The 21,598-nt window shown below is 42.1% G+C and overlaps 1 protein-coding gene across 1 annotated transcript; it reads right to left on the bottom strand.

Moving 5' to 3' along the window:
• Positions 1-1,328: 1,328 nt before the first annotated feature.
• On the bottom strand, positions 1,329-20,625 carry BCL2L14 (BCL2 like 14). The gene is made up of 6 exons (XM_087722242.1): positions 20,404-20,625; positions 12,064-12,542; positions 9,995-10,162; positions 6,301-6,371; positions 3,688-3,963; positions 1,329-2,184 (listed from the first exon to the last, which is right to left on the bottom strand). The coding sequence occupies exons 2-6, from the start codon at positions 12,539-12,541 to the stop codon at positions 2,143-2,145; spliced, it is 1,035 nt and encodes a 344-aa protein (XP_087578368.1). The 5' UTR covers position 12,542; positions 20,404-20,625; the 3' UTR covers positions 1,329-2,142.
• Positions 20,626-21,598: the final 973 nt, after the last annotated feature.

Here is a 21,598-nt window from a genome sequence, read left to right as displayed (position 1 = left end):
ATACTTTTTCCTCTACCTGTCACAACCAAAAGCCCTATCAATTGTGAGCTCCCATGTTGTTAAAACCTGCTTTTGGTATTGTGTATTTACTTAATGTGTTATATTATATATAAAGAGAAGTTATTGAATCCTGCTGAATCAGTTTACTTGTGTGTGCTTTCTGGATGTGATTGCTGTTGCAAATTCTGACACGTTCTTGCAGAATATAGCAAACAGCCAGTCAGCTTCAGCACATTATTGCAGCCTGATTCAGCATGAGCAGCTGATTGGCGGGTGGATCGGCCTCCCCGAATACCCCCAACCAGCTGTTCCAGGCTTCAGGGATTGCCACAGACCATTGCCTCCTCTGTGCCTCGTGTATTTGGCTACATTTGGTGTATAAGACACACCCAAAGTTTCACCCTCTTTTAGGGGGTGGGAAGTGTGTCTTATACTCCAAAAAATACGGTAATGTGTGATTCTTTGAAAACCTAATTACTAAGACAACAGTTTTAATTCAAAACTAAGAAAGCCATCTTGGTCTCTTGAGAGACTCTGAAAAGATGATCACCATGATCAGCCTTCCACCCTTCCGAGGTGGGTAAAATGAGGACCCTGTTGGGGGCAATAAGCTTAGAGAGGGTTGTAAAAGCACTGTGAAGTGGTATATAAGTCTAACTGCTATTCCTTCTTTCCGTCATCCCTTCCTCCCTCCCTCCCTACCTCATTCCCTTTCTCATTCTCCTTTCTCATGGCGCAACAGTCAGAATGCAGTACTGCAGACTAATTCTGCCCACTGCCAGCAGTTCAATTCTAACTGGTTCAAGGTTGACTCAGCTGTCCATCCTTCTGAGGTGGGTAAAATGAGGACCCAGATTGTTGGGAGCAATAGGCTGACTCTGTAAACAGCTTAGAGAGGATTGTAAAAGGACTGTTTAAGTGGTATATAAGTCTAAGTGCTATTGCTATTCCTTCCTTCCGTCATCCCTTCCTTCCTTCCTCCCTCCCTCCATCATTCCCTTTCTCATTCTCCTTTCCCATGGCGCAACGGTCAGAATGCAGTACTGCAGGCTAATTCTGCTCACTGCCAGCAGTTCAATTCTAACTGGCTCAAGGTTGACTCAGCCGTCCATCCTTCCGAGGTGCGTAAAGTGAGGACCCAGATTGTTGGGGGTAATAGGCTGTAAACCGCTTGGAGAGGGCTGTAAAAGCACTGTGAAGTGGAATATAAGTATAAGTACTATTGCTATTGTTATTCCAGACTTGTTTGCTAGATTTTAAGATGCCAAGGAAAGAAGGAAGGAACAGAGCTCACTTCCCAGAGCAACTAAACAAGAAAAGGCGGAGAAGAAGGGAAATCACTTGTTTTATTGTTCTCTTGATTATGTGCATCGAAATCAATTGTTGTGACTTAAGCTAATTTTGTCTCTTTAGGATTTAATCCCTTTCAAAATCAGGTCCATCATCCCTACTACACCTTCTTTGTCTAAACCCATTGTGCCATTTTCTATTTACACTTGGACCAAACCTCCCGAGGAAAGGGGGCGAGAGATCTGTTCAATTAAAAAGAAAAAAGCATCTCAAGACTGTGACACCAAAGAGCTAGAAAGCAAGCCGCAGTTGATGAGCCATTCTGACAACGTCCTGGGTGGGAAGGGACGGGGCTCACAAAAAGTCAATCAGACGTAGCCATCTTGCCTTTTCGGAGCCCCACCCTTGAGACACCTCTGCAGGAAAAGGAGATTGTGGCAACCCAATGTTTGTCTTCACATTCCTGGCTCAAGGCAGCCATCCTTCAAGTCAGCCTTCAGTTCTCCTCCAGGCTGAAGAAGCAAGGATGGGTTGCGTGCTTAACTTAGATCCAGAAGCCAAATTTGCAAAATAAGTAGCTTGATTCCACTAGAAGGCTTCGGGTCCCTGCGATAATAAGAGCTGCGTGGCTCTTTCATCTCTTGCTCATATTGAGCAGGATTAAAACAGATATTGCGGATCCTGTCCGTGCCCCATGACATCTGGTGCTGCAGTTGCTGGTCTTCAGAAAGATTCCATGAACCATCATCTCCCCGTATTGGAGGCAATCATGAGAGTGACTAAGTTTTTCCTCTCACGTCCCAATCACTTTTCTCCGTATTAAGCAACGCTCGTGAAGATAAGCTCCTTTCCTCATTCAACTTCTTCCTGGTCTGGTAACCCTAAGGCTATTAGCTGGGGAGGGAAAAGGAGAAAAGGGGTCAGTGGGATTTATAAGTGCCTATGGAGATTCTCGGCAAATCTAGACAGCCTACTAAAAAGCAAAACATCAAAAGTGTGTAAAGTTTTCCCAGTTGCAATGGATGGTTGTGAAAGTTGGACCATAAGGAAGGCTGAGCACCAAAGAATGGAGGCCTTTGAACTCTGGTGCTGGAGAAGACTCCTGTGAGTCCCTTGGACTGCAAGGCCATCCAACCGGTCAGTCCTAGAGGAGATCAACCCTGGCTGCTCTTTAGGAGGTCAGATCCTGAAGACGAAACTCCAATCCTTTGGCCACCTCATGAGCAGGAAGGACTCACTGGAGAAGAGCCTCATGCTGGGAACGATGGAGGGCAAAAGAAGAAGGGGCCGACAGAGAATGAGGTGGCTGGATGGAGTCACCAAAGCAGTAGACATGAGCTTCAATGGACTCCAGAGGATGGTAGAGGAAGGAAGGAGGAACGTTGTCCATGGGGTCGCGATGGGTTGGACATGACTTTGCAACTAACAACAACAACAATGGAGATTCTCAGTCAACCATGTCATGGTTGTATCACAGGTGCTTTTTTTTTCAAGAGGCAACTGGGCTTTCTGGTTTTTTTTCCCTTTGAAGACATTTTGCTTCTCATCCAAGAAACTTCTTCAGCTCTGCCTGGATGGTCCTTCCATTCCCCACCATCCAGTCGGACCTCAAGAATGAAGCTCCTGAATGAAAAGCGAAAAGGAAACTTCAAGGAAAAACCAGAAAGTCCAGTTGCCTCTTGAAAAAAGGACCTGTGAGATTTAGAAGTGTTTCCAGATTTCTTGCAAGATAATAGCAAGTTCTGAATCAGAAGCTTGAATACATGCCAACCAACACGTCTCAACCAAGGAACAGGTTATCACAGACGGTCGGTAAGAACTTTCCTCTTTCTTATGCCTGCCTTTGGGGCATGAAAGGACTTGCCAACTTCCAACCGACATTGTCGGTGGTTTATAGGCCACATGTGGGCAGAGAACTTAAGAGTTTGCTGAATATGAGGATGACCTTCCTAAAGGACATAGAATGTACATGCTTGTTCCTACAGTTCAGTGGCCAGGTCTAATACAAAAATCAAATGGTCCAAGCATTGAAATGAGGGTGAAAAATACCCCAAATTCTCAAATCCCACAAAAGGCAATCAATTGAAATGTTGCCTGTTCTTATGCAAAATCTTACGCAAAAAAAATCTGAACTCTCATATGTCGCTGCCCAGAGTCACTTGATAAGACAGATGGATGGCGTACAAATTTAATAAATAAATATTCTTGCCACAGATCTGCTGTTTTTAAAAATGTCTCTATTCAGAAGAAAATTTATTAGGAGGGCTCAGAGACCTGGTGGACTTCAACTCCCAAAATCCCTCAGAATGGCAGGTTGGCTGGGGAGTTCTGGGAGTTGAAGTCCATCCATCGGAAAGCTGCCATGGCTGAGAAAAACAGATTTAGACTATCTCTTACCCATCCCCCTTGGCTTTGGATCCAAGGGCTGAAGTTTTCCTGCAGGTATTTTGTTCCAAAGCCCAGCACAAGATTCATGGGATGATTGTCCACGGCAGTGAGTCTGGTGGTGGCTTCCATAATCAATGCAACTTTCATGCTCTTAACTTCATCCTCGGAATTCACTGTGGAATCTATGGGCATCTCCTGAAGGAACTGGTCTGTCACTCTCCTGAAGAAGGCATAGGAGGTCATCCTATTCCAGATACTCTGACAGAAGGTCTTATCCTTCCTCATCTGGAAGAGGAAAGAGGAGCATTTTATTTATTTTATTTTATTATTTTATTTTATTTTATTTTATTATTTTATTTTATTTCATTTATTATTTTATTATTTTATTAATCATTTAATCATTTAATCATTTAATCATTTAATCATTTAATCATTTAATCATTTAATCATTTTATCATTTTATCATTTTATCATCATTTTATCATTTTATCATTTTTTATCATTTTTTATCATTTTTTATCATTTTTTATCATTTTTTATCATTTTATCATTTTATCATTTTATCATTTTATCATTTTATCATTTTATCATTTTATCATTTTATCATTTTATCATTTTATCATTTTATCATTTTATCATTTTATCATTTTATCATTTTATCATCATTTTATCATTTTATCATTTTATCATTTTATCATTTTATCATTTTATCATTTTATCATTTTATCATTTTATCATTATTTTATCATTTTATCATTTTATCATTTTATCATTTTATCATTTTATCATTTTATCATTTTATCATTTTATCATTTTATCATTTTATCATTTTATCATTTTATCATTTTATCATTTTATCATTTTAATTTTATTATTTTATTATTTTATATTTTTTTATTTTTATTTTTTTTATTTTATTATTTTTATTTTATTTTTTATTTTATTAGTTGTTTATTAATTAGTTTATTAGTTTGTTTGTTAGTTTATTCGTTTATTCGTTTATTCGTTTATTCGTTTATTTATTAGTTTATTTTTTATTTTATTATTTTTTATTTTTTATTTTATTTTTTTATTTTATTTTTTAATTTTTAAATTTTTTAAATTTTTTAAATTTTTTAAATTTTTTATTTTTTATTTTATTTTATTATTTTATTTCATTATTTTATTTCATTTTATTTTATTATTTTATTTCATTTTATTTTATTATTTTATTTTATTATTTTATTTCATTTCATTTCATTTTATTATTTTATTTATTTTATTTTATTTTATACTAGCTGATAAGCCAGCATTGTCCAGGTATTTATGTATAGGGAGAAAATGTCCAGACCAAACATAATTTCTAATGTTGGATTTTTCCCCATTACCAGTAGGAGCCCCCCTTGTGGAGTACTGTGAAGCCGTTACCATGGCAACTCCACTGCACTGCACAGTAGAAGCCATTTCACAGCAGTACAGTAGAAGCCATTTGAAGGCACAACAGACTGTATCTTAACAGAGCACACACACCAAGGGGTGTTATGGGTGTTGCCCCCACAGTGTTTGTTTCCAGAGAGTACATCATCTGTGTACCAAGTTTTGTTGAAATTGCTCAAGGCATTCTAGAGTCATGCTGAAACATACATACAACCATTTGTGTGTTTGTGTATGTATATGTATATATGTATGTATATATTATTTTATTTTATATTTTTTAATTTAATATTTATTTGTTTGTTTGTTATTTGTTTGTTTAGCCAAGTTCTTCAACAAATTCTCTAGGTCAGGTTGTTTTTTTTTCCAAATTGTGTTATATGAAGATCAGTAAGAATTCCTCCAGAAATTGGTGGAATGGATCAATGGATGGAAACTTATCAAGGAGAAATCCAACCTAGAACTAATTAATCAGTGGAATGGCTTGCCTCTAGAAGTTGTGGGTGATCCACCAAAGGGAGTTTTTAAAGAAGAGATTGGCAGCCATGTCTCCAGAGAGGAGTAGCATCTCCTACCTGAGCAGGGACAGCCCTAGAAGACCTCCAATGTCCCTTCCAGCTCTGTTATTCTGTATTCTATTCTGTATTTTGATGAGATTATATGAGAAATTAAGGACCAAAAACAAAATGCCCAAGCACTCAAATGATAATGTTTTCGAACCTTTGGTCTAGATGATTTTATGCCTGAGGACCTCAGGTGGTATTTTACCAGTTTGGAGTTGTTGAGAAGCACAGCACTGAAATCCACGCGCGAAATCGTAAATGAAGAAAAACAAGGGAGGGACGCAGTGGTGGGTTCTGGATCCTGTTGCAACCGGTATGCTATGACGGGGCTGGGCATCCACCTCGCGCATGTGTACTGCACACACATGCGCAGGCCACTGCCCTGCGACGCCCTAGTTCCTCAGCGGAGGTCATGCAAGTGTTTTGCGCCCGTGGGCAATTGGTCCATTTCCCTCAAAAAGCAGTAAGGAACGCGGGCAGGCGGGTGGGCCCAATGAGCCACCCTTCCGGTACGTGGCCGCTGCTCCCAGCGGCCACCGGGGACGCCCGTACTGGGCTGTACTACCCAGAACCCACCACTGGAATGAGAAAGTTTCTTCAGTTAATTTTCACACAGAGTTTCGGAGTCCATGCCACTTTAGGTTACCTCTTCCTCCAGCTCATCTCCCGACTTCCGTAACAAGGCAACAATTGCATCAATAACATTTTCTTCATTGTCTGTTAAAAAAGAAAGAAAAATAACCGGCTGATTTTCTTAACACAGCAAGTAAAATAACAAAGCTCTTGGACTCGTTGTTTTTGTAGGACGCTACTAGAAATGATTGATTGCCTAGATGCCATCAAGTTGTTTTCGACTCCTTCTTTGACAACATAGAGATCTTCTCCACACACACACAAAAAAAGATTACTGGATAAACAGTCAATAAGGCACTTAAATGCCTTGGGCTTTCTCTTACTTTCAAAATCCTTGTTTGTTTCAATCACAAGCCTAACCCGTATGGAAAATAAAAGTACAGGGCACTGGTGGGATTAAAAAAAAAAAAATTACTACTAGAATACATGTTAAAATTAAATATGTATATTGAAAAGGAATTATAAATACCATCAACATAAAATGGAGCTTGTTCAGAAGCTGAAATACACCAAGTAAATGAGATGAAGAGTGGGAAATAGAGGAGAAATGGAAGGGAAGAAGCCTTTCCCAGGCGATCTGATATTTCCAGCGGCGGAGTCTGGAGAAGCAGCGGCCGAAGGCCGGGGCAGCGGGCGGGTGGCAGCATCGGGGGCGGCGGGGCACTCTCCTCTGAAGCGCGCCCTCCGAAATAACTCCCCCAACGTAAGCGTGCTCAAGAAGACACGATTCGCTGCTCCCAGATCAGGAGGCGGGAGAATTAGTGCCTCTTTTGCATCTGAACTTTTTTGCCTTTTAACTCTTTCTGTCGGTGTTAGTGGGGGGGCAGAGATCGTCCCCTAGGCCCCTAAATTATGGGGTGCCTCAGGGCTCGGTCTTATCCCCCCTACTATTTAACATCTACATGAAACCGCTGGGAGAGATCATCCGCAGGCACGGGATTAGATACCATCAATATGCGGACGATACTCAATTGTATCTGTCCGCCCCGTGCCAACTCAATGAAGCGGTAGACGTGATGAGCCGGGGCCTTGAGGCCGTTATGGACTGGATGAGGGTTAACAAGCTTGTGCTCAACCCAGAAAAGACCGAGTGGCTGTTGTGTTTCCCTCCCAAAGATTTGGCTACTATTCCACCACTCAGGCTGGGGGGTCAAATTTTATACCCCTCAGAGAGGGTTCGCAACTTGGGAGTCCTCCTGGATCCACAGCTGTCATTTGACCACCACTTAACGGCTGTGACCAGGGGGGCATTCGCCCAGGTTCGCCTGGTGCGCCAGTTGCGACCCTACCTGAACCGGGAGGCTCTCACAACAGTCACTCGGGCCCTTGTGACCTCTAGGCTGGAATACTGCAATGTGCTCTACATGGGGCTGCCCTTGAGGAGCATCCGGCGACTTCAGCTAGTGCAGAATGCAGCCGCGCGAGTGATTGCGGGTGCACCCCGATTCACCCGCATAACACCTATCCTCCGCGAGCTGCGCTGGCTACCTGTTGATCTCCGGATGCGCTTCAAGGTGCTATTAATCACCCATAAAGCCCTACATGGCAGTGGATCTGGATACTTGAGAGACCGCCTTCTGCCAATTACATCCCTGCGACCGATAAGATCTCATAGATTAGGCCTCCTCCGTACTCCATCGGCCAGCCAGTGTCGGCTGGCAACTACAAGGAGGAGGGCCTTCTCAGCAGTAGCCCCGACCCTTTGGAACGAGCTCCCCGTGGAGATTCGTACCCTCTCCACCGTCCAAGCCTTCCGCATAGCCTTGAAGAACTGGCTCACCCGTCAGGCCTGGGGATAGGATAGTTACCCCTCCCGAATGATGAATGTATGTTGCTTGCTATTTTATTACATGTTTGTCTTAATGTCTGTATTCCCCCTTCCCAGTTTTTGTGTGAGCCGCCCTGAGTCCCCTCAGGGAAAAGGGCGGCCTACAAATTCTAATAAAATTCTAAAAAAAATTCTAAATTCTTTCTTAACTTTTAGAAGGCGAAAAATTCCTTATGGAAAAGAGGCCCCGAGTTCTCTCGCCTCCTGCTTTGGTTAACACTAAGCAGACACCAAGCCACTGTGACCTGGAATCTGGTAGCAACTATCTTGGCTTTAATTATTTTTTAAAAAATTATTTAAATTTCTTTCCTTTTCCTGAGGAGACTGGTGAGGCTCCGCCTCCCTTGCCTCTAGTGACTGCACGTCCCTGTACACCACAGCCATCTGCTCAGGACATTACATCACAGATTTCAGGAAGTTACAACACAAAGGCTCAGGATATTACAACGCAGCCAATCCCCCAGGAGGGTTCAAAATTGCATCTGGTTTGACATGGACTGCAAGAGAGATAGCAACAACTTGTTTCATTTAAAAACTTTCCTAAGTGTTTGGGGGTCTTATTTAATATATAGAATAGAAATAGAAATAGAATAAAATAGAATATAATAGGAAAGAGTAGAGTAGAGTAGAGTAGAGTAGAGTAGAGTAGAGTAGAGTAGAGTAGAGTAGAGTAGAGTAGAATAGAATAGAATAGAATAGGAAAGAGTAGAATAGAGTAGAGTAGAATTGAATTGAATAGAATAGGAAAGTTTAGAGTAGAATAGAATAGGAAAGAGTAGAGTATAGTAGAATAGAACAGAAGATAATAGAGTAGAATAGAATAGAATAGGAAAGAGTAGAGTAGAATAGAACAGAAGATAGTAGAGTAGAGTAGAATAGAACAGAACAGAAGATAATAGAGTAGAGTAGAATAGAAGAATAGAATAGAATAGGAAAGAGTAGAGTAGAATAGAACAGAAGATAGTAGAGTAGAGTAGAATTGAATTGAATAGAATAGGAAAGTTTAGAGTAGAATAGAATAGGAAAGAGTAGAGTAGAATAGAATAGAACAGAAGATAATAGAGTAGAGTAGAATAGAATAGAATAGAATAGAATAGGAAAGAGTAGAGTAGAATAGAACAGAAGATAGTAGAGTAGAGTAGAATGGAATAGAATAGAATAGCAACAACTTGCTTCATTTAAAAACTTTCCTAAGTGTTTGGGGGTCTTATTTAATATATAGAACAGAAACAGAAATAGAATAAAATAGACTATAATAGGAAAGAATAGAATAGAATAGAATAGAATAGAATAGAATAGAATCATAGTTGGAAGGGACTTCCAGCCCGCAAGGCCATTAAACAATGATGATGATGTTTATATATATATAAACAAAATTTCTAACAAAACCACTTCTTCCTCTTAAATAATACAGATTACTCCTTTGTACTAGAGGAGTTGGGTGTGTGTGTGTTCAGCTGGTTCTCTTAGCTACCCCGATGACAATGGATGTATATTCTTGCCCTCCCCTCCTTTCCAAGTCCTTTATTTGAGCTGCTTTGATAATCTAAGCAATAGGACCCCTCCATGACAGTGCTGCTGAGTAGCCATGGTTTGGAAACAAGGATCTAGAAATCCCTCAATTACCAGTTGAACAACAGCCTGGGAAATCATTTGCCCTGTGAATACGTTCAAGACACCTCAGTAAAATATTGTGGAGGATAGTTGTGTTGAAATGGGTGGAACTGCTACGAGGCATACAGAAAGCAAGTTAGGGTCTCATCTAGAACTTGTGTCAAAATGGAAACCTCCCGCAGTGCCATGTGGACAAGTGACTACGAATGTCCATGAACAGAAAATCAGTAGCAAGAAATGTCCCCATGAAGAAAGAATACTTTACCCAGTCCATCAAGCCCAGCTGGTGGGACTGGCTTGCTGGCTAAGCCACCATCTTCTTCTAGACTCAATGCACGTTCCAGTACTGGGGTGCCCTTCTTCCCACTGGGACATCTGGAATGATCCACTATCTCAACGAGTCTCTCTGCCACACGAGAGATATCCAGGTCATCTAGGAAAGCAAAACAAAACAAGAGTGGAATATTATTCCATTCAACCCTCTCCCTTCACCTCGTGCATTATTCGGGAACATAAAATCCGCTGCAATCATCCAAAGGTCCATTTAGTCATTACGGCAGAAAAATGGACAGCAGCCATTTTGGAATCCAGTTTGGCTCCGTCACCAGAGTGTTTTGGAAGGAAAGGAGAACCACCCATTAAGATTATAGGTCGTCCTTGATTTATGACCGCAACTGGGAGCAAAAGTACCTTTCCTAAGCAGTTAAATGAGTCATGCCCAACTTGATGGCCTTGTTGAGTAGCACAAACGATGAGTATCAAACAAACTTTCCTCATGAGGAATAATGTAGTGAGTCACACGGCAGCTGACATGGAAACCTCCTAGCTTGTGCGTTGAGTCGCACGCACGATGAGGATCAGGACAAAATTTTCATATCAAAATGCATCGAGTACCAAATTGAATGTGTTTCAAAGTAGTTGAGTACCGAGCAGGGGTGGGTTTCAGGCGGTTCGCGGCGGTCCCCGCGAACCGCTTGGTCGGCGAACCCGGAAGTAAGTAACTTCCGGGAACGCCGAAGGATCCACCCGCCCACCCGCGTTTCTTACCCGGTTTTGACGAGTTCTGCGCTTCCATGCATGCGCAGAACGCATACAGCGCCTGCGCGATCCTCCAGGAGCAGCTGGAGCATCGCACAGGCGCTAGTACGCATGCGTGCACTGCGCGCGTGCACGAGGACGCTGCCGGCCCCGTTCCAACCGAACCGGTTGGAACGGGGCGAGAAACCCACCCCTGGTACCGAGGTACCACTGATAAAACTTCAGGCACACATTCCAGTTGCCACCTTGATGTCGTTCACCTTGTCTGGTGGTCAATTGTTATTAGAAATTATTTGTGGGAAGGTCACCTTGAAGAAAAGCTGCTAGGTGATCAAAATTCATCCCCCTTATCTAGGGATCGGTTGCTGCCAGCATTACTGCTGGTTCAGCGTGCAAAAAATTTTTTCACTGTGCACATGCGCATTTGCAACTAAAAAGGTCTGCGCATGCGCAAAACGTTAGAAAAGGGGGGAAAGTAACATTTCTGCAGTGAAAATTGTTCTGTATATGCGCAGAACCGAAAACCAAGATGGCACCACTGTAGGAGAACCGGTTTGGGGGCACTGCTGATTCCAGCAACCCGGTAGTAACCAAGTTACTACTGATTCAACCAAACTGTTCCAAACCAGTAGGAACCCACCTCTGCTCTTATCAGAGGTGATAATCAGCAGGTTCTAACCAGTTCTGGACAACCGGTAGTGGAAATTTTGAGTAGTTCGGAGAATTACCACCTCTGGCTGGCCCCGCCCCATCTATTCTCCGCCTCTTGAGTCCCATCTGATTGGGAGGAAATGGGGATTTTGCAGTATCCTTCCCCTGGAGTGGGGAGGAAATGAGGATTTTGCAGTATCCTACCCCTGGAGTGGGGAGGGAATGGAGATTTTGCAGAATCCTTCCCCTGGAGTGAGGTGGGAATGGAGATTTTGCAGTATCCTTCCCCTGGAGTGTGGTGAGAATGTGGATTTTGCACTATCCTTCCCCTGGAGTGGGGAGGAAATGGGGTTTTTACAGTATCCTTCCCCTGGAATGAGATGGGAGATTTTGCAGTATCCTTCCCCTGGAGTGGGGAGGGAATGCAGATTTTGCAGTATCCTTCCCCTGGAGTGGGGAGGAAATGGGGATTTTACAGGATCCTTTCCCTGGAGTGGAGAGAGAATGGAGATTTTGCAGTATCCTAAGTCATGCCACGCCCACCAAGCCATGACCTCAGAACTGGTAGTAAAAAAAAACTTTGAATCCCATCACTGCCCCTTATTGTATACAACCCAAGTGCTAGGAAACCCATGGAATGCCCACCTGATAAACCCTCAATCCTGGGGATCAGCTTCATGGCATGGCCATTGACAGAGTCCTGCTTTAAGGATACTTGAAGGTTCCTGGCTGCCCTTGTTTGTGGCCTTAGGCAAGAAGGAACACAAAAGTATTTCCAGTTGGTTCTTGTCTTCGTCTTTGCTTTCTTCTTCTTCTTTGCCTTCTTCTGGTCCTTCGGCTTTGGTGGTTTATGATCTTCTGGAGAAATTTCTGGGAGGGTCACTTCTTCTTCCTTGGCCAGAGTGTCAGCTGGCACAACCTCTCTCCTTTCCTCCTGGACTCCGGATTCTCTTTCCAATAATTGCCCATATTTGCTCGCAGACAGTCGACGCTGTGCGTAGGCCATCAGAACTCTGAATTCTACGCTGGTTCCATCTGCATCCTCCAGATTGATTTCTTCCATGTTGGCCAAGCTGTTCCTATATTCGTTGTTCATCGTGCAGGTTCTATCAGGTCCTTCCATTCTGAAGCAAAAGAAGAAAACCTACATCACTTCTAAGTTTTTAACATTTTCCTTTCTTTTCTACCGTTTTATTTTAATTCTCAACTGAGGAATAATCATCATCATTGTTTAATGGTCTTGCGGGCTGGAGATCCCTTCCAACTCTGATTCTGTTCTGTTCTGTTCTGTTCTGTTCTGTTCTATTCTACTCTACTCTACTCTTTCCTATTCTATTCTATTTTACTCTACTCTTTCCTATTCTATTCTACTCTACTCTTTCCTATTCTATTCTACTCTACTCTTTCCTATTCTATTCTATTCTACTCTACTCTACTCTTTCCTACTCTACTCTACTCTTTCTTATTCTATTCTATTCTATTCTATTCTACTCTATTCTACTCTTTCCTATTCTATTCTACTCTACTCTACTCTTTCCTATTCTATTCTACTCTACTCTTTCCTATTCTATTCTATTCTACTCTACTCTTTCCTATTCTATTCTACTCTACTCTACTCTTTCCTATTCTATTCTACTCTACTCTTTCCTATTCTATTCTATTCTACTCTACTCTTTCCTATTCTATTCTACTCTACTCTACTCTTTCCTATTCTACTCTACTCTACTCTTTCTTATTCTATTCTATTCTATTCTATTCTACTCTATTCTACTCTATTCTACTCTTTCCTATTCTATTCTATTCTACTTACTCTACTCTTTCTTATTCTATTCTATTCTACTCTACTCTTTCTTATTCTATTCTATTCTACTCTATTCTACTCTTTCCTATTCTATTCTACTCTACTCTACTCTTTCCTATTCTATTCTACTCTACTCTTTCCTATTCTATTCTATTCTACTCTACTCTACTCTTTCCTACTCTACTCTACTCTACTCTTTCTTATTCTATTCTATTCTATTCTATTCTACTCTATTCTACTCTTTCCTATTCTATTCTATTCTACTCTACTCTTTCCTATTCTATTCTACTCTACTCTACTCTTTCCTATTCTATTCTACTCTACTCTTTCCTATTCTATTCTATTCTACTCTACTCTTTCCTATTCTATTCTACTCTACTCTACTCTTTCCTATTCTACTCTACTCTACTCTTTCTTATTCTATTCTATTCTATTCTACTCTATTCTACTCTTTCCTATTCTATTCTATTCTACTTACTCTACTCTTTCTTATTCTATTCTATTCTACTCTACTCTACTCTTTCTAATTCTATTCTATTCTATTCTATTCTACTCATTCCTATTCTATTCTATTCTACTCTTTCCTATACTATTATATTTTATTCTATTTCTGTTTCTATTCTATGTATTAAATAAGACCCCCAAACACTTAGGAAAGTTTTTAAATGAAACAAGTTGCTATCTCTCTTGCAGTCCATCTCAAACCAGATTCAATTTTGAACCTGCAGGCATCTCTAAAGATTTGATCAGTTTGTAACTCCTGAGGTTACCATAATCTTTTAAGATATATTGCTCAGCAACAGAAAACACACTCTTGACAAATGATGATAAATTGTCTCCCCTTGCACAGCGTGGTGTTTTTCAAATTCTGATTCCGGTTTGAGCTATGCTTCCGAAACACATATGTGGTCCTCTTAAGGAAAAAAAAATTGCTGGGAAAAATATAAACAACCTCAGATGATACCACCCTAATGGCAGAAAGTGAAGAGGAACTAAAGAGCCTCTTGATGTGGGTGAAGAAGGAGAGTACAAAATTTGGCTTGAAACTCAACATTAAGAAAACTAAGATCATGGCATCTGGCCCTCTCAATTCCTGGCAAATAAACGGGGAAGAAATGGAGGTAATGACATATTTTATTTTCTTGGGCTCCAAGATCACCAAAGATTACTCCAGCTAAGAAATTAAAAGACGTTTGCTCCTGGGGAGGAAAGCTATGGCAAATCTAGACAGCATACTAAAAAGCAGAGGCATCACCCTGCCAACAAAAGTGCATGTAGTCAAGACTATGGTTTTTCAGTTGCAATAGATGGCTGTGAAAGTTAGACCATAAGAAAGGCTGAGCGCCAAAGAATTGAGGCCTTTGAACTATGATGCTGGAGAAGACTCCTGCGAGTCCCGACTGCAAGGCGATCAAACCGGTCAGTCCTAGAGGAGATCAACCCTGACTGCTCTTGCCAGATCCTGAAGATGAAACTCAAATACTTTGGGCACCTAATGAGAAGGAAGGACTTAGTGGAGAAGAGCCTCATGCTGGGAAAAATTGAAAGCAAAAGAAGAAGGGGATGGCAGAGAATGAGGTGGCTGGATGGAGTCACCATAGCAGTGGGTGTGAGCTTAAATGGACTCCAGAGGATGGTAGAGGACAGGAAGGCCTTGAGGAATGTTGTCCATGGGGTCGTGATGGGTCGGACAGGACTTTGCTACGAACAACAACAAAGGAAAAAATGGTTCTTCTATAGGTGATGCGAAAGCATTCAACCACTCACATTTATTTCAAGAAAAAAATCAATGGCTCTTATATTTTCTTCTTAGTCACCTGATCCCATTAGATTCAGGATGGGAAACTCTAATTTTCTTCTCTTTGAAAACAGCTTTCTTTCTTCTTTTGTCTAATATAATGATGTCCCGATTAAAAACGAGAAATAGAGGTAGAAATAAGAATATGCATCTTTAAAAAGCCAACCCAGTTCTAGGCTGCAGAAACAGAGGGACAACATCAAGATCACGGGAAGTGTTAATACCACTTTATAAGGCCTTGGTAAGGCCACACTTGGAATACTGCATTCAGTTCTGGTCGCCACGATGTAAAAAAAAATGTTGAGACTCTAGAAAGAGTGGAGAGAAGAGCAACAAAGATAATTAGGGGAAATTGGAGGCTAAAACATAGGGAGAACGGTTGCAGGAACTGGGTGTGTCTAGTTTAATGAAAAGAAGGACTAGGGGAGACATGATAGCAGAGTTGCAATATCTCAGGGGCTGCCACAAAGAAGGGGAAGTCAAACTATTCTCCAAAGCACCTGGGGGTAGCACAAGAAGCAATGGGTGGAAACTAATCAAAGAGACATTTCCTGACAGTTAGAAGTGGAACAATTTGCCTCCAGAATTTTGAATGCTCCAATACTGGAAGTTTTAAAGATGTTGGATAACCATTTGTCTGAAGTGGTGTAGGGTTTCCTGCCTAGGCAGGGGGTTGGACTAGAAGACCTCCAAAGTCCCTTTTAACTCTGTTATGCTATAAATTCTATAAGGGCAATGTCTTAATTAAATATGTGTATTAATATTAGGATTAGTAAGAGTGACCTGATTAGAAGTCAGAATAGAGGTAGAAGTAAGAATTAGAGGGAATTTAAGCAGTTATAATAGCTATATAAATTGAATATAAGTAATAACTAGCTGGAAAGATGAGAGATTGAAAGATGCTATTACTATGCATGTTTAAGAAGATTATTGATATTAGAATGGAAAATGGAAACATTGAATAACTAAAATAATCAAGTATGTTAATATTAGGATTATACAAGTTTGGTTAATATAATAATTGACTGTTGTTATTTGTATTAATATGAGTTATACCCAGAGGCCACACTGTTCATGTATTGATGTTGTTTTATGTTTAAAAATAAAAATCCCATAAAACATGAAAAAGAAAATAAAAGAAAACAGCAACAATAAGAGTCATCAGAAATCAAATGTTCAACTTCTCTAAAATTTAGCACAGGGTTTCCTCACCAGCAGGGATGACTAAATGCTACAAATTTCAACACTTTCTGTGCCCAGCTAATTCATGGCAGTTGAATAAAACCAACAAGTTAATCTTTTTTTGTGCGATTTTTACATGGGAATAAGGGTCTGCTTTTCCAAACAGCCCAGCTTGTTTCAGTGCACCTGGCCCAGTCCTAAATGCCTCCGAATCCTGACAGTGTTATAAAAAATAAGACCATACGGTATATTAATTCACTGATGTAAAAGTAAAGGTTCCCCTTGCACATATGTGCTAGTCGTTCCCGACTCTAGGGGACAATGCTCATCTCCGTTTCAAAGCCGAAGAGCCAGCACTGTCCGAAGACGTCTCCGTGGTCATGTGGCCGGCATGACTCAACACCGAAGGTGCACGGAACGCTGTTACCTTCCCACCAAAGGTGGTTCCTATTTTCCTACTTGCATTTTTTTATATGCTCTCGAACTGCTAGGTTGGCAGAAGCTGGGACAAGTAACGGGAACTCACTCTGTTATGCGCCACTAGGGATTTGAACCGCCGAACTGCTGACCTTTCTGATCGACAAGCTCAGCATCTTAGCCACTGAGCCGCCGTGTCCTGTGTAGTCAGGTCTAATAGCTTCATACATTCCAAATGACGACTTGGGCACCAAGTTTAAAAAAAAAATCTGCTTTGTTTTGGATGCTCATGGGTGAATCATGTGGCACACCTGGAAAGCCTAGGAAATTCCAGGTCCAAAGGTATGCCCCATTCTCTATCTCCTTGCTTCCTTCAATTTACAGAAGCTAAAATGAAATTGCTAGCAAATTATTTCTAAAGCAGCTGATTTATTTTAGGCGTATCAGCCTTCGTAAACTAGCTCGGATGTGATCTAGAGAATGTTCAAAGTACAAAAACAAGTTTGTGCCAGTTTACAAAACTGTTGTGATTGCCTTTCTTCACTTCTTGTTTCTGAGAAATTGAAACATTTCTTCTGCATAGAATGGCCCACTACTTTTCCGGCAAGGCTCCGTTGGCTTCAAGAAATTCTTTTCGAAGAGGGGAAGGGTAAAGGGGAGGAAGGGGAAGGAGAGAAGGGAAAGGAGAGGAGGAAGGAAGGAAGGAGAGAAGAAAGAGAAGTGGGGTAGGAAGGAGGGAGGGAAGGAGGGAGGGAAGCAAGGAGGGAAGGAAGGAGGGAAGGAAGGAGAGGAGAGAAGAAAGGAGGGAAGGAAGGAGGGAAGGAAGGAGAGAAGGAGAGAAGGAAGGAGGGAATGTAGGAGAGAAGGAAGGGGGGAAGGAAGGAGGAAAGGAGGGGGAAAGGAAGGAGAGAAGGAGAAAAGAAAGGAGGGAAGGAAGGAAGGAGGGAAGGAAGGAGGGAAGGAGAGAAGGAGGGAAGGGGAAGGAGGGAGGGAAGGAAGGGGAGTAGGAGAGAAGAAACGAGGGAAGGAAAGAGGGAGGGAGGGAAGAAGAAGTAGGACTGTTGTAAGATAAGATGGATCTATGGGATGTTAAAAAAGCAATTTTCAAGTATATTGTCAACAGTAGGAAAAATTGTCATATAATTGTGAATGTATATATGAAATTGATAAAATAAAATAAAATTTAAAAAAAAAAGAAATTCTTTTCAACAAATAAGCTTATATCTTTTTAAAAACCATCAAGGAGGTTACTTATTCCTTTCTATGCAAGCGTAAACTAGAATTATAATTCTTAATTAGCCAGGTGTGATTGGACAGACAAGGAATTTGTCTTCAGTACATAAGCTCTCAGTGTACATAGAAGATAAGGTAAAAGTAAAGGTAAAGCTTCCCCTCGCACATACGTGCTAGTCGTTCCCGACTCTAGGGGGCGGTGCTCATCTCCATTTCAAAGCCGAAGAGCCAGCGCTGTCTGAAGATGCCTCTGTGGTCATGTGGCTGGCATGACTAAACACCGAAGGCACACGGAACACTCTTACCTTCCCACCAAAGGTGGTCCCTATTTTTCTACTTGCATTTTTACGTGCTTTCGAACTGCTAGGTTGGCAAAAGTTGGGACAAGTAACGGGAGCTCAGTCTGTTACGCGGCGCTAGGGATTCGACCCGCCGAAATGCCAATCTTTCTGATCGATAAGCTTAGAGTCTTAGCCACTGAGCCACTGTGTCCCTTGCATAGAAGATATACGTGGTAAATCATGATCATAGTCATCATAAAAATACATTCATCGTGAATCCCATAAGATACAACACTGAGGGATAGTCGTAGGATACTAAATAAGCAATCAACATCAACCGTTCAACCAAAATGATAAACCGATGGAGAATCAACTCAGAAATTCAGCCTCCACTGAAGGCAAGAAGAACATTTTGAAGGGATGATGAAGAAGCTTGCAGGAGTGCCAGAACTTGACAAGGGGCCTTCAGAATAACTTATGCATAATTTTGGAAATCTACTACCATACCATCGGAAGATGCTATAATTAAAAAGATCTATGAATGTGCAGAAATGGACAGAATGACGGGTTGGCTGAGGGACAAAGGAGAAACAGAACGTTATCTTAGCTGGAACTTATGGTATATGTGGGCGACAAGGAGAACAGCAGGGACTTAAAATGGGGAAAGTTAAAAGTGAACATGGGTATTGTAATAGATCCCTGAACTTTGTAATGAGAAGATGTGGCTTAGAGACCTAATAATGAGGAAGGAAAGAAAAAAGTTGGGCTGTGAATGACGGTCACCGTGGGGGGGGGGGAGGGGGAGGGGGGGTTGTATGTTTAAAATTGTATTTGTATTTGTATGTTTTACTCTTTAAAAAATGTATAACTAATAAAGATTACTTTAAAAAAAAATAGACAAGGGGCCTTCATGTCATCTCTTTCTTTTGGCTTCCCAGAGAAAATTGCAATGGGTAAATACTTCATCCCTTTCCATTGCCAGGAATATCGACCCCGAGAACCTCCTGCTTGGCCGGGGGGGGGGGGGGAGGTTGGATTAGATCAGGGGTCACCAACCTTTCAGACCTCAGGTACCACTACATTCATAATTTTAAATCCTGCGGACAACTCATATGATCTGCCTAATGACCAGCTGGGTGGGCGTGGCAAGGTGGTCATGTGACTGGGTGGGTGTGGCCAACTCGGTGTCACTCACGTTGAGGGGCGTCTTGCCAGCCTCTACTCGCCACTCCTCACCCGGGCTCCTTAGGGCCCCAACAGGAAGCAGTTGCTGGAGCTAAGCAGCCACCATGAGAAAGAGTTGGCAAAACAGCTCAATTCAAATTGGAGCTGACCGAGGAGGAGGAGGAGGCTCAGCAGACGCACCTCACTGAGGGCTACGACAATAGGCAGACCTGCGGGAGTGCAAGGCCAGGCGCCGGCGCCTGGAGGCTCAGCGGGCTGAGATGGTCAGCCAGTTCCAGACCTTTGCCGCCAACAGCCCTTCCCTCCAGCCTTCGCCCAAAGCCCCACCCCAGGAGGCTGAAGCAGACCCCAAGTCGGAATTTCTGCCTCCCTCCGACCCATATAAAAAGACCCCAAAGGGGGAGACTCTCTGCAGCAACACAAGCGTTCATTGCACGCATCCGTCCCAGTCAGGGACGTAGTTTGAGGACCCCTATAGCAATAGCAATAGCAGTTAGACTTATATACCGCTTCATAGGGCTTTCAGCCCTCTCTAAGCGGTTTACAGAGTCAGCATATTGCCCCCAACAACAATCCGGGTCCTCATTTTACCCACCTCGGAAGGCTGGAAGGCTGAGTCAACCCTGAGCCGGTGAGATTTGAACAGCCGAACTGCAGAACTGCAGTCAGCTGAAGTAGCCTGCAGTGCTGCATTTAACCACTGCGCCACCTCGGCTCTGTAGGACCCCTGATTTAGTGCAATATAAAAAAATGCAAATAATTTTTCTGCGGACCACCAGTTGGTGACCGCTGGACTAGATGACCTCCAAGCTCCCTTCTAACTCTGTTCATAAATCTGTTAAACCTTTCGTCCCTATTTTAACCCATTCGCCACCTCCTTTGCCCAAGGAAAAATGAGGACTAGAACATTCAGCAAATAAATGTCTGTGACCAATATGTGCCGCAGGATCATTTTGAAACGCTGTCAAGATTTCCCCCCCTTCCTCAGCAGAGCTACAAAACTCCCAGGAGGATATCTACCATCCAGTTTTAAACAAACCCAACATTTAAATTTAGCTCATTGTTATGAATCATTTGAAGCTCAATACCTTTGAGTTTTAGTGCCCAAACCGTCCTGAAGAACTCTCCTCCTGATCTTCCTTACCGGTCTGCTAAACAAAATTCCTAAATGAGAGAGAGAGTCGATACAATGGAATGTTCCCCATTTCAGCCCTGAGACCAACAGCAAAACGTGGGGAATTCAAATGAAAGAATAAGGAGAGCTTTCACTTCCTCATCAGTTAGTCAAAGGTTAAAGGGTGGAGTTACCCAAACGAGCTCAAAGAGAAATTAACATTCACCCAAGATGAAGTCACTCTGACTTAGTTTGAAATCCAAGGGCCTCCTGACCGAGGCACAGAAACAGCTGGAAAAGATATGGGTGAGGGACATCTAAACCAGTGGTCTTCAACCTTGGCAACTTTAAGACTTGTGGACATCAACTCCCAGAGTTCCTCAGCCAGCTTTGCTGGCTGAGGAACTCTGGGAGTTGAAGACCACAGGTCTTATAAAGTTGCCAAGGTTGGAGACCACTGATCTAAACAACTTGTTGAAGCAGTGACAAGGAACACCTTGGGCAGTCTTCTATCTCTTACCACAGCCTTCATTGTTTTGGAGGCAAAGAAATTCGCTTGGGAGATGTTCCTCAGGTGTAGACATCTAGACCAGGAGAACATAAATCAAGTAAAAACAACGGAACAAAACAAATTCCAGCAAAGCTGAACATGTTTTTTTGTTCCTGTCACAAACTCCAAACTCTTGGTATTTTCTAGAGAAATACTATCCATGGTTTTTTTCTCCTTGAGGTTGCTCCTTGGTTGAACACCTGAAATCTTGAACAGATTAACAAAGTTGGAAGGGATCTTATAGGTCATCTAGTCCAACCCCCTGCCCAAGCAGGAGAGCCTACACCATTTCCGAAAAAAGGGCAGTCCAATCTCTTCTTGAAAGTCTCAAGCGATGAAGCTCCCACAACTTCCAAAGGCAACTTCTGTTTCATGGGTTGACTGTTCTCACTGTCAGAAAGTTCCTCCTTATTTCTAGGTTGAATCTCTCCTTGATCAGTTTCCATCCATTGTTCCTTGTCTGGCCTTCAGGTGCTTTGGAAAATAGCTTGACCCCCCCCCCCCTCTTCTCTGTGGCAGCCCCTCAAATATTGGAAGACTGCTATCACGTCTCCCCTGGTCCTTCTCTTCACTAGACTAGCCATGCCCAGTTCCTGCAAACATTCATCGTATGTTTTAG

This window comes from Thamnophis sirtalis, unplaced genomic scaffold (assembly GCF_051295495.1).
Source record: "Thamnophis sirtalis isolate CommonGarterSnake01/CBP01778 unplaced genomic scaffold, rThaSir2_p1.2 scaffold_9, whole genome shotgun sequence".
NCBI lineage: Eukaryota > Metazoa > Chordata > Lepidosauria > Squamata > Natricidae > Thamnophis > Thamnophis sirtalis.
This window is presented reverse-complemented; position numbering and strand designations above follow the sequence as displayed.